The sequence below is a fragment of the Procambarus clarkii genome, chromosome 9 (genome assembly GCF_040958095.1).
Source record: "Procambarus clarkii isolate CNS0578487 chromosome 9, FALCON_Pclarkii_2.0, whole genome shotgun sequence".
Taxonomy (NCBI): Eukaryota; Metazoa; Arthropoda; class Malacostraca; order Decapoda; family Cambaridae; genus Procambarus; species Procambarus clarkii.
In genome coordinates, this window is record NC_091158.1 from 3,747,545 (window position 1) to 3,760,281 (window position 12,737).

General features: G+C 50.7%; 1 protein-coding gene across 1 annotated transcript in view; it reads left to right on the forward strand.

The window, feature by feature from the left end:
* LOC123766071 (proteoglycan-like sulfated glycoprotein papilin) overlaps positions 1 to 12,737 on the forward strand; it is a gene marked incomplete at its 5' end in the record, with an annotated part of 493,143 nt that overhangs the window by 444,842 nt on the left and 35,564 nt on the right. The window contains 1 exon segment of the mRNA XM_069321077.1: positions 2,890 to 3,046. Coding sequence (XP_069177178.1) covers positions 2,890 to 3,046 — 157 coding nt within the window.

The window sequence follows — 12,737 nt, forward strand, 5'->3', positions numbered from 1 at the left end:
CCAGTAGGCCTAGAACTCCATTTACATTGACTGATGCCAAAGTCTAATGATATATATCAGCATGGATAGCTCTGAGGAGCCTCCAGGTCTCGCTTAGAAAATGGCGTTTCATTACATTCAACGCTGGTTTTTTGCAGTAATATTAATCAAAAGTACTGTATGCAATTTTGCTTTTAACCATATTAACTTTATATAATTGAATGTGTGGAACATTGCTGTGCTAAAAAGTATGGTGCTCATATATAGTAACATGTATATTATATTCCTGTATCGACCAAACAGTGTTCTTGCTATTATTACACTATATACACACATTTAAATATCACTATCAACATTTATATACAACACAACAAACTTATAAGCAGTTCTGGTGGGTATGGTGATGAAACATCACCATACTCTGTGCACTGTATCCCCCTCTGTGCAAGGGTGCACTCATGTACATCCTTGGCTTTAGTTCTTGTTGGTGGTATGTAGCCAAGCTTGTGAAGTGTAACGTAGGATTGAAAAATCTAGGAAATGATCAATGTGTAAGATAGTCTTGAAAAGATCTAAGAACAGATTAATGGCAAAATTCTATTCTGGTATCTCATATCTCATATCTGTCTTGGTTTCACTCATATCTTCACATGTATATGGGAAAGTGGGTGAACACCAACATCAGAATCATCAAATTGTGGTTTGTGTGATACAAAATTTTCACAGTCCTCCATTGTGAATTCACTCATGCTCCTTGTACTGGCACCACCATTGTTGCTTTCACCATGGAAGCTGCTAACACTCTGTTCATCTATGCTACTTGTGTCAGAAGCAGCATCACTGAATCCAGAAAATGATTCATCCATAGTATTACTTTATTCAAACATTGGAGATGACACAGTTGGTGATAGTCATGGCCTGGGAGGCCACAGCACACCTTGGGAGCACTCAGCTTCTACTGGATATGCTCACTGTATCATCCTTATCCATGCTGTATCACTTGTATCCGACACTTGTGTTAGGTCCTTATTGTGCCTAGCTTCATCAATATCAGGACCTTTATGTTCTTCAAGCACTAAGGTTTAAATTTCACCATCAGAGAGTTATCTTTCAACACTGCATCCAACAGGAGATTGGGAGCCAGAGGCCGAGCCAGCCAGCACCCCTAGGTCTTTCTGGGATTTTTTCAAAATGGCTGCCGCTCACTGGATGCCTTAGGCGTCCAATTCGTACCCAACCTACCGTGCACATGTTTTGAATCCTATGATATCTTAAAATCAGGTTTGCTTGGCCTGCACAACGCCTGCTGTGAGTAATTTTGGGCAGTGCAGTTCAGTGGTTAAACCTGAATTGATGACCAAACCACACACCAGAAGATGAAGAGACAACAATGTTTCGGTCCATCCTGGATTATTATCAAGTCAATTGTGACTTGACACTTGATGCAATTGACTTGATATTAGTCCAGGACAGACTGCAATCGACTTGTTAATGGTCCAGGATGGACCACAATCAACTTGATTATGGTCCAGGATGGACCACAATCAACTTGATTATGGTCCAGGATGGACCACAATCAACTTGATTATGGTCCAGGATGGACCAATTATTGTCCAGGATGGACAGAAATATCATTATCTCTTCATCTTCTGGTGTGGTTTGCTCTTCATATCTTCACCCACATTATTGTGATTCATTGTCTGTAAACCTGAGTTACTTCAGAGTGGAACTGGTAATGGCTGTATCTATCACCTCTTCAGAAACACAGTAACACCTTGGTGAACAAGCTCAGGTACTGTGCCTGGTACTCTTGAAGCAGGGTCGCCCTTCCTGGCAACAAATACCTCTCTCATTGGGTTGCCATTGGGTTCACCTGATGGCTTGCCACTCTCTTGCTTTCTATTGCACCAACTTGATGAATGCGCTTGCAAAGAGGACAGCTCCTGGGCTCTCACTGGCCACTGGATACCATCTTTAACTTCTTTAGTGTTGGCCTCACTCACAAGCATCATTTGACGATATCTGTCAAACAATGAGTGACATTTGACAGATGTGCGTCCTCTTGGGGTCTCAGGCATAAAGTGTGACCTGTCTTGGCAAATCCTTGCACTTTTTTTGTGTGACATCATCATCTTGCTTTGCTCTGATTGGTTCTCACAGGCTGCATCATTTCAGCACCATAGCAACTGGAGCCTCTAGCACACAGAATCTTTGGGAAACCCCACATCTTGGCAGGAAAGAGCCCTCAACTTCCAGAGACTTCCTCACCACATAAGTCCCACATTATTGCCCGAAACGCATTGCGTAATAGTGGCTTTAGGCATTGTATGTACTAGCTCTATCTATATATCAATCCATTAATGTAACATCACTTATATGTATGTATGTACCTTACCTGAATAAACATATTTATTTTATTATTTATTTATTTATTAACATTATAAAACACATTCATACTTAACCTACCTATTTCTGTCTGATTAAAACACACAGGCACAAATGAATAAACACCAAAATTACAGACATCGGACAGGAATAACTCTCATACAGGAGGTAGCCTAGGCTAGGCTACCTGGAATAATGACACTAATCAAAACCTGGCTGTTTATTATTCCTAAGTATGAATTATATTGAAATACTGTAGTTACAAATTAAATGTTAACAAAACATAAACTTCATAGCAGAAAATGGGATTAATAGACTGTAAGAAACAGAAATACAAAATTTTAAGGAAGAATGGGAAAAATATTCTGCATTCGCAATCAAGTTCAGTAAAGCTGTGTGCAATGTACTGCTCACTCGCTCTAATGCCAGTTCTGTACAGTAATCTGAAAGCAGTATATTGGTTTCAATAAGATAAAGATTTCTTATCACTGGTAAGTTATATAATATAATTAAAAATATTTTCAGACTGACAGCGAAGGTGGTTCTAGTAGAACCAGGGTGCTTTCAGATGGGTCACTGCAGATTGTCAATACTGAGCAAGGTGATGCGGGCAATTATACCTGTGAAGCTTCTAACGGTGTTGGTAGACCTGCTACAAAGACTTTGCAATTAAAAATTACTGGTAAGTTTGTTAAGGGTTCATATTTATTTTGTTGTGAACAAATTGAAAATCATAAAATTCTAGATAAAGAAATAAAATTAATGTGCATTATAATTGCGTAGTCAATATTTTAGGGATTATTTACTTCATCATGTGTTATACCTGGTGACTCCTAAGGAATGAAAGCTTGATGTAGGACTTCCTTACAGAATTTTGTCTGCTTAGGTTTTCCCCGTTCATTTTAAAGTCAACTACAGATCTTACTTCAACATTTTCAACAATTGAATTAATTCATTCACTTAATATTCTTACAGATAAATATAAGGCAATGAGTTTTAGATGAAATGCTTCTTTTGGAGCTGGTCTCTCAGTCACTTTCTTAGGCAAGTCCCACTTCCTCAGAGTCGGAGCTATCTCCAGTAAGGGTCAATACAATATTTTAATTTCCTAGGCATAAGGGAATTTTTGAAAGGAATTATCAGTCCAGCCCTGAATGGCCATCAGAAGGAGTAGACCTCGGTACTCTGGCAAAATCTCATACAGAGTATAACACTACCGGTCACTTACCTTTTCCCACCAGGTGGCAACACTTTTTTTTATCCTCATTATCTCTTGATAATTCTGGCTGGTCAGCAAGAGACCGATGCACATTTAAGTGACAGTTGATATAGTCTGTGACATATGTCTGTTTTGCAGTAGTCATGCTGGTGAACATTTCATAGAAGTCATAAAAATACAGTATCTCAAAAAACATTTCAATAAATTATAAAAGGTGCAAAGGCATGCTACTAAATGGCTCCCAGACCTAAACCTCAGCAGCTAAGAGGAGAGTCTGGAGGCATTAAGTATGTCAAAACATATACACTGATGTATAAAAGATATAATCACCACATATAAAATTGACAGGAATACACAAAATTTATAAGGGATATTTTTTATTTTTACAACATTGATAATAAGAGGCCATAGATTCCTGTAAAGAAAACAAAGGTACAAAAATATTGTATGTAAATTCTCATTTACATACTTATGTACAGGTAATTACAAAGTAAATAAGGACAAAAGGAAGACCCCAGAAGCCACTGAGGGATCAGCCCTGCACGTCACAAGCTATTTGGTTTCAGCTCGAGTCCTGGCCAGGAAGGATTGACTGGGCACCTATCCTTAGCTTTCCATTCACCTGGACTCTAGGAGACTCAAACCATGGACCCCATGTGTGTGAGACTGAAGCTCTATCCTTAGCTGTTTGTCCTTGTTAACTCAGCAATAATTGCATATCTGGTTAACTGATTGGGAGGTGATATTCTAGGGAAAACTAATGGGTAAGATATGACATATGAGAAGGGAAATCTATAAATCTATAGAAATCAATAAATCTATAGGAGGCAGAAGTCACCTGTTCCTGTTCTGTGTAAAGTAAAAAAAATAAAAGAGGGCCTGGAAGCAACTAAGAGGTCCTTTGTGTGTAGGGGTGCAGGGTAAACCTGCCTGGGTTTCCCTGAGCGTGAGTTCCATCTCAGGACCCTGGGAATCTTCACGGGGGCGCATGGGTCCAATGGATGTGACCCCGAAGTCCCCCCTCACTTTGTGCAAGTTCGAGGGTTGCTCTGTTCCCTTGTCTCAAGGTGAATCTCCCTGTTTTTGCCTGTCTGCTGCCTTTTGGGGTCAGTGGCACCTTCAGCCTGGAGTCCTGTGAGTTTTGTTGCTTGTTTGTAACTCTGTTGCCCAGTCTTATGCTGACTATGCAGGTGCAGGCAGCACGGGCATTGCACATTGAGTTCAGGTGGGGGCAACGCGCTAGATTGTTTGCTTCCCGGAAGCCCCGAGGCTGTCCCGTTTTAGTTGTTATGATGGGGTTTGGGGTGTTGCTTGCTTCGGTTTTGTTTCCATCTGTGCCCCCTTGTCTTTCCCCTGTCTATGGCATGGAAAGAATTGCAACCAGGAAATCATCCTGATTTACCAATGGATCCTGCAGTCTCTCCAAGACAAACCAGGGTTTTATGCAATTCCCCATACACCCGAGCTATGTCAATAGGCTGTTCTACCTCTTCGCCCTTACTTCATTACACATAGAAATCACAATAGCGTGATGCATCAAATGAACAAATCCACAAGAGTGAAGAGGTAGAACAGCCTATTGACACAGGTCGGGTGCATGGGGAATTTCATAAACCCTGCTTTGTGTCTCGGAGAGCTGCAGAATCCGTTGGTAAATCAGGATGATTTCCTCGTAGCAATTCTTTCCACTTCGTAGATCAGTTGATTAAGGCAGCGTCTGGGATCCTCTGACGTAGGTTCAAACCCTCGTCACTGCCCTTGTGGATTTGTTCATTTGATGCATCACGCTATTGTGATTTCTGTGTGTAATGATTTGTGCTTGCTTCTGTGAGTTCTTGAAGGTTCGGGAAGGTTTTCACTTCTTCCCATATTATTGGAACGTCTGTCGTCTTCCAGTGAGGCTTACCTCTAGTTCTTTCTGGGGCTCATTGGTCCTCTTCTGTGCTTCTTGTTGGTTTTCAATCCTGTCTTGTTCTTTTGTAATTGTATCTTCTCTCTGTGCTCTGTCTCGGCATTGCTTATTTTCTTTAAATATTCCTAGTTGGAGCCTTCCCGCCGAGCGGGTTGTGCGGTTTGGACCTCATGTGTCCTGCGCATGCTCCGTGGGAGTTTGTTTTCTTATGGGTAGTGTACACAAGTGCTGGTGTTCCACGTCCTTTCTGGGGGGAGCCCCGTCGGCTCCCCGGAGCTATCCCAGGCTGATATGCTAATGTCAGACTTTGACATCAGTCATGTGTATGGAGTTCTTAGGCCTACCGGGGACCACGGCCAGAACCGGGCCCCCTCAGAGAGGCAAGGGGAGCAATGGCCTATAGAAGCCCCCGTGTGGTAGGAAGCATTCTATGTCTGCCATCGACCGAAACAGGCACCCAGAAAGGTAAGCGCCTCAAAACAAACCCCTATTCTGGTTAAAATTGCTACCAAAAACCGAACTAGTGGATAGAACTCCCCAACCGAAAACAAGCAAACTAGTGTGACGTCACACACCGCCGCGCCGCTGTCTGCGCAGCTCCCCCCTCCCCGGGAGGGGGAAGGGGGAGCCCCAGACCCCCCGCGCCGGCTACCCACACCTCAGTTCTTGAGGCTGATGCTATAGGCGATGGTCGTGTGCTCTGGCTCCGGTGTCGCTACTGCACTGTGCTTTGCGTGTGGTGTTGGTTTTGTGGGTGCGAGAGCCAGGAGTTATCTTCAGTACTCGGGCTGCATGGGCCTAGGGCTGCCTTCCCTAGGTGCCCTGTAAGTACTGCCCTTGGGGCTTGGGGCCACCTTCCACAGGCTCCTCTGGGTCTGCCTCTGCTGGTCCGTTTTACCTTTCGGTTTTTCGGCCGCCTGTTGGGCTCTTGGGTGTTCTGTTCTCCCTTGTTACCGGCAGGTAAGAGGCAGTTTGCACTGGTAGGGGCGCAGGGTGCTGCTCAGCTTGTATTTCCCGACATCGCAGCCGGCTCTGTTCCTTGGGGTTCGCTGTCCTCTTGGGGGGTTTTGTTTTTCTGTTTGTTTTTGCCTGGTGGGGGGTTCTGTCATTTTATTCAGTTTGTTTTTGCCCTTCCACTGTTCTCCTCGGTGGCGCCCCCTGCTAGGTCCCCGTGAGTGTACACATCCCTGGGGTTCAGCTATAGAAGTTTGCTTGGTAGTTTTGGGTGCCAGTTTGCAGCACGCTGCCTGGGACTACCTGAGCACGAGTCCTCTTAAAGTAAACGCTCAGGACCCTGGGAATCCCCTAGGGGGCGCGTGGGTCCGATGGATGTGACCCCGGAGTCCCCACTCGCTGTGTGCGAGTTTGAGGGTTGCTCGGTCACCCTTGTCTCAGGGTGACCCTCATTGTTTTTGCCTCTGCCACGCTGCCTGTTGGGTCGGTGATACTTTCGACCCTGAGTCCTGTGAGTGTTGCTGCTTGCTTGTGACTCAATTTACCCAATCCTCTGATGATTCTATTCGGGTACAGGCGGCACGTGCGTTGCAGTCTAGGTTTCGTCTGTTGCAACGCGCTCGGTTGGTTGCTCGCCCGGATGCCCCGGGGCTGCCCCGCTTTGCTTTTCGAGACCCGGACTTGGGGGTGGGCGTCGCTTCGATCCTGGTTCAGTCCGCACCTCCTCGTCCTTCCCCTTCTGTTCGTTCTGGTCCCCCTCCCCCCCTGCTTCCAGCCCCGAAGCGTCTGAGGGTTTCGGGGTCGGAGCAGGGGTTACTTGATCTCGAGACTCGGGCAGCTTCGGGGGGTGCCCCTTCCGGGGGGGCGGCAGAGGCATTCGAGTCTTGTCTCCCGGCCGAAGCTTCAGGGTCTGACCAGTGGGCCCCCCTTCCTCCAGCTTTTCCGGCTGCTCCGTCCTTGTCTTGTGGGGTCGGGGCTTGGGGAGAGGACTCGGCCTCGGGTCCTGTGGTGAAGGACCTCGAGGCTGGGGAGGGGCTGACTTGGGGGCCTTGGGCCCCGCTGGACCCCGCCTGGGTTTTCTTCCCTCTGAGCGAGGCTTATTGTTACAAGGGGTGGGGTTTTCTTTTCCCTCCTCTGCGTACGAGTTGGATTTGGTGTCGGCCCCTCTCCGAATTCGGTTCCGTGTTCCCCCGGGTATGTCGGTTCCGTCCTTCCGGAGGTTTTCGGCTTATCGCATCCAACCTGGTGTGGTGCGAGCGGCCTTTGCAGCTTACCTCCTGCGTGACCCGGATTATGCCTCGGAAATGGATCCGTCCACGTTCAGGTTTGGGACTTCGTTCCCTTTCTGGCTCCGTTACGAGGTTCCGGAGTCGTCCTGGCTAGCAGACTGCCCCTTGTTTGGTCTGGATTCCTGGCATTCCTTCTGTCGTTCCCGCACGCTGGAGTGGCGGGAAGCTTCCACGGTGCTTCAGGTTTTCCTGGGGGGCGAACTTGAGTACCTGAATGAGTGCTTGTTTGCCCCTGCCCTTCCCCGCGATGTGGGTGTTATTCAGCTCCATGTGCAGGTTCCCTCCCTTTCGGCGGCGTTTGTTGCGGAGGACTTGCGCGCCCGGGGCCTTTTGGCTTCGGCCTTGCGGTTCTTTTCCCTCCTGGAACTGTCTTCGGATTGGCTCGTGGAGGATGTGGGGACGCTTGGGTCCGTCCCGGGGTCCGGCACCTTGTCCTTGGCTGCGCGTTCGTCGACTGCCTTGTTGAAGCTGTTCACGCCAATTTTGCGGGGTGCGGTTTCCCTGTTTTGTGCTTCCCGTCTTGCGTGTCGGCAGGCGGTGCTGGGTTCCTCCGTGGAATCTGCTTGGGCTCTGGCTCTTAGGCGTTCTTCACCTTTTTGTCCTCTTCTGTTTGAGGAGTCGGCCGTGGCACAGTTTATTCAGGCTGCGTCGGCGGCTTGTCGTCCGATGTCGGACTTGTTGGTTTTCCGGGGGTCCCGGGGTGGGTCTTCCCGGAAAGGTCGTGCCAGGGCTCGGGGTTCCTCTCGTCGTGGTAGGCCTCTGGTGTCAGGTTCGGGGTTGGCTCTTCCTGCGGATCCTCCCTCGTCTGGTCAGGCGCGGTGTTCGCGCTGTGCGGGGTTCTGGGTCTCGTAAGGGTCGCCGGCCCTTTCGCGGTTTGCTCTCTTGACGGGTCGATGGGGGGACGGCTTGCACTGTTCGCCCGCGCCTGGTCCCACGATTCGTGGGCCTTTCGGGTCGTGTCTCACGGCCTGCGGTGGCGTTGGGTGGCCCTTCCCCCCTTTGGGGGGTCGGGGCTGGCAGGGCAGGTTTCTTCCCCTGCATTCTGTCGAGTCGTCTTGGAGTGGGTACGCTTGGGCGTCGTCGAAACGACGTCGTCCCTCAGATGGGTTTCCCGTCTGTTTCCGGTTCCGAAACGGGACTGCGCGGACCTGCGGTTCATTCTGGACTTGTCCCGTCTGAACCCCTGGGTTCATTGCCCCTCCTTTCGGATGACTACGCTGTCTCAGGTTCGGCTCCTCTTGGAGCCGGGAGCTTTGTGTCCCTGGACCTCTGGGACGCTTATTGGCATGTCCCGATTCATCTGCGGTTCAGGGACTGGCTCGGTTTTGTTGTGGGGCGTCTGAGTTACTGCTTTCGTTGTCTCCCGTTCGGGTTGAACCTGGCACATCGCGTATTCACGCGCCTTACACGGGTTGTGGTGGCTCATTTGCGTCTCCTAGGTGTTCGGGTGTTGGCCTACCTCGACGACTGGCTGGTTTGGGCTCCCAGCCAGTCAGCTTGCTTGCTAGCCAGGGATTTGGTTCTTTCCCAGCTCGCCGAGTTCGGGTTCTTGGTGAACTGGAGGAAGTATCATCTGGTTCCCTCACAGGTTCAGACTTGACTGGGTCTCGTTTGGGACTCTCGAACCGCCTCCTTGTCTCTCCCTCTGGAGTCTCTCCTGCGGCTGCGGTCCCGCCTTTGTCTGTTTCTGGAGGGCCCTCGGGTCACCCGGCGGTTGCTCGAGGGGCTGTGCAGGAGCCTGAACTTCGCGATGGTGGTCTACCCGCCGGGTCGGGTTTAGCTTCGACGGCTGTTCTGGTTCCTTCGGGGTTCCCCCTTCCGCCTCTCTCGCGATTGCAGAGTTCGACCCCCGGGGGCCTTGCGTCGGTTGCTGCGTCATCGGCTTCCTCTTCGGGTTTTTCGGGGTTCAGTGCTTTGGCGCCTACCCGAGCCCTCGCTCGATGTGTACACGGATGGGTCGTCTCTCGGCTGGGGTTTTGTGACCAGTGCTCACCAGGCCGGCCAGGGGCGTTGGGATCCGTCCTTCCGTCGAGCTCACAGCACGGTGCGGGAGTTCGCAGCAGTGTGGTTTGCTCTGGGGAGGATTCGGGTGGCCCGCGGATCGACGATTCGGCTCCGTACGAACTACTCTCCGGTGGTTCATTACCTGAACCGCGGGGGTTCGATGCGGTCCTGGTCTCTTTGGGGTTGGTCGCTTCGGGTGACTCGTCTGCTGAGTTCTCGGGGTTTGGCTCTCCTGGCGGTTCACGTACGGGGCGTGTCCAACGTCTTGGCCGACGCCCTGTCTCACTTCGTTCCCCTCTCCACGGAGTGGACGGTCGACGACGAGTCCTTCCATTGGCTTTGCCAGACGTTCGGGCGCCCCGAAGTGGACCTCTTCGCGTCGGCATGGTCGCGGCGTCTTCCCGTTTATGCGGCGCCCTTCCCCGATCGCGAGGCCGTCGGGGTCGATGCCTTTCGGCTAGACTGGTCGAGGTGGGGGTTCCTGTACCTCTTTCCCCCGGTTCGGCTGTTGCTCCAGGTCCTGACTCGCTTAGAGACTTACCAGGGGAGAGTTGTCCTTCTGGCCCCTTGGTGGCCGGCCCAGCCTTGGTTTCAGGCGCTTGTTGCTCGGTGTCCAAACCCGAGGGTTTTCCCGCGGCTCCGCCTCTTTCAGCAGATCGGGCCGGTACGTCACGTGGCTAGTTCGATCTTCTCCTCGAGTCTTCGCGTATAGTTTTTTTGACTCGAGTCTATCATCATCTCTACGGTGATCAGGTGGCCTCCTTGTTGGTGTCCCACCTGAGGGCTTCTTCTCGGCGGCAGTATGAAGTTTCCTGGCGGTCCTTCCGTTTCTTTTTGCGTCTTCGTCGTGTTAGTTCCTTGTCTGTTCGGGTGGTCTTGTCCTTCCTCTCGTGGTTGTTTCAGAACCGTCATCTTATGCCTAACACTGTCGCTTCGTATCGTGCGGCGCTGGCAGAGCCGCTTCAGCTTGCTTTCGGTATCGATGTTACGTCTGCGCTGTTTCGCAAGCTGTCTCGTGCATTGTTTCACCTCCGGCCTGCTCATGCGTCGCCTGAGCCGTCCTGGTCTTTGGACAGAGTGCTCGCTTTCCTTTCGTCTCCTCGTTTCGTTGTGGCCCCTTCGGTCCAGGATTGTTTTTCCAAGGCACTTTTCTTGTTGGCTTTGGCCTCTGGGGGTCGGGTAGGGGAGCTTCATGCTCTCCTCCGGCGCAGGGGTTTCTGCTCTTTTGGTCGTGGTGATTGTTTTGTTCGTTTGCAGCCGTCTCTTTCTTTTCTGGCGAAGAATGAGACTGCTGCATTCCGGAGGGGTCCATGGGTGGTTGATGCTTGGTTGGTCAGGCCGGGGGTGCATCATGTTTTGTGTCCGGTTGCGGCGCTTCGCCGTTATTTGCGCGCCACGGCTTCTGTGTCCGGGGACGTGCTGTGGGTTGATCCGGTTTCCCTTCTTCCCTGTTCGCGGGTTCGGGTCTCTCAGGTCGTCCGCAGGGTTAATAAGTCCAGCCAGCCTGCGGTCTATCCCCGTGCCCATGACATTCGTAAGTTCGCGGCTCTTGCTGCCGTCTTTGGGAATATGTCTTGGTCTGATATTCGGGCGCGGGGATTTTGGCGGTCGAACAGGGTCCTGGCTGCTCGTTACCTTGTGAATGTCCCTGGGCCTCGTCGGGCCTGTGTTGCTTTGGGTCGGCGGTTGCAGCCAGTTGTCTCGGCTTCGAGTTGAGGAGTGAGCGACGACCGCCTTCCGGGTAAGTCCCTCTTTTTTCTGTCTGTGGGTAGTTAGCTCCGGGGAGCCGACGGGGCTCCCCCCAGAAAACCAGCGTTGAATGTAATGAAACGCCATTTTCTGGGCGAGTCCCGGAGGCTCCCCGGCATCCCTCCCTCCCTCTGGTCGGCGGTTTTTCGCGTTTTTGACATCCAGCCTCAAGAACTGAGGTGTGGGTAGCCGGCGCGGGGGGTCTGGGGCTCCCCCTTCCCCCTCCCGGGGAGGGGGGAGCTGCGCAGACAGCGGCGCGGCGGTGTGTGACGTCACACTAGTTTGCTTGTTTTCGGTTGGGGAGTTCTATCCACTAGTTCGGTTTTTGGTAGCAATTTTAACCAGAATAGGGGTTTGTTTTGAGGCGCTTACCTTTCTGGGTGCCTGTTCCGGTCGATGGCATACATAGAATGCTTCCAACCACACGGGGGCTTCTATAGGCCATTGCTCCCTTTGCCTCTCTGAGGGGGCCCGGTTCTGGCCGTGGTCCCCGGTAGGCCTAAGAACTCCATACACATGACTGATGCCAAAGTCTGACATTAGCATATCAGCCTGGGATAGCTCCGGGGAGCCTCTGGGACTCACGCAGAAAATGGCGTTTCATTACATTCAACGCTGGTTTTTTCTCTCGGGTGCCTCGCCTCTCGCTCCTCTCATTTCTCCAGTCCATGCCCTGTAGATACTGGGGGTGTTCTGAATTGCCACTATGGGGAGGACGTCTGGTTTTCCCTGTGTATGGATGTGGGGCGCCACATTCGCCTCTACCCTCTTCTTCTCCTGCATGTGCGGCTCTTGCCTTATTCCACTGGTGGTGCTCCTGGAATCTTCTCAGCTACATTGTGTCGTGACACGTTCATGACTACGCTCTGCAAGTGAGCTTATGCGGTCTGGCGTCTCTTTTGGCCTGGCGCTGGTTCGTGGTTTTTGGATACGAATATAAGAACATAAGAACAAAGGTGACTGCAGGAGGCCTTTTGGCTCATACGTGGCAGCTCCTATTTCTACCCATCCAGTCCCTTTCATATACATGTCCAACCCATTCTAGAGTCAATCAAGGGGCCCCATCTCCACTGTGTTACAAGGTACAATGGTGGAGGTACATGTTATGAGGTAAATGTTAAACTGTATCAGGATGTTCCGAGGTAACATTTTGCTGCAGTTTTGATACAGAGGATGCGTGTTGGAGATTAGTTGTGACGTTTTGTTTGGCCCTTGCGTGCTTCTTCCTGGGGCCTTCCTTGTTTGC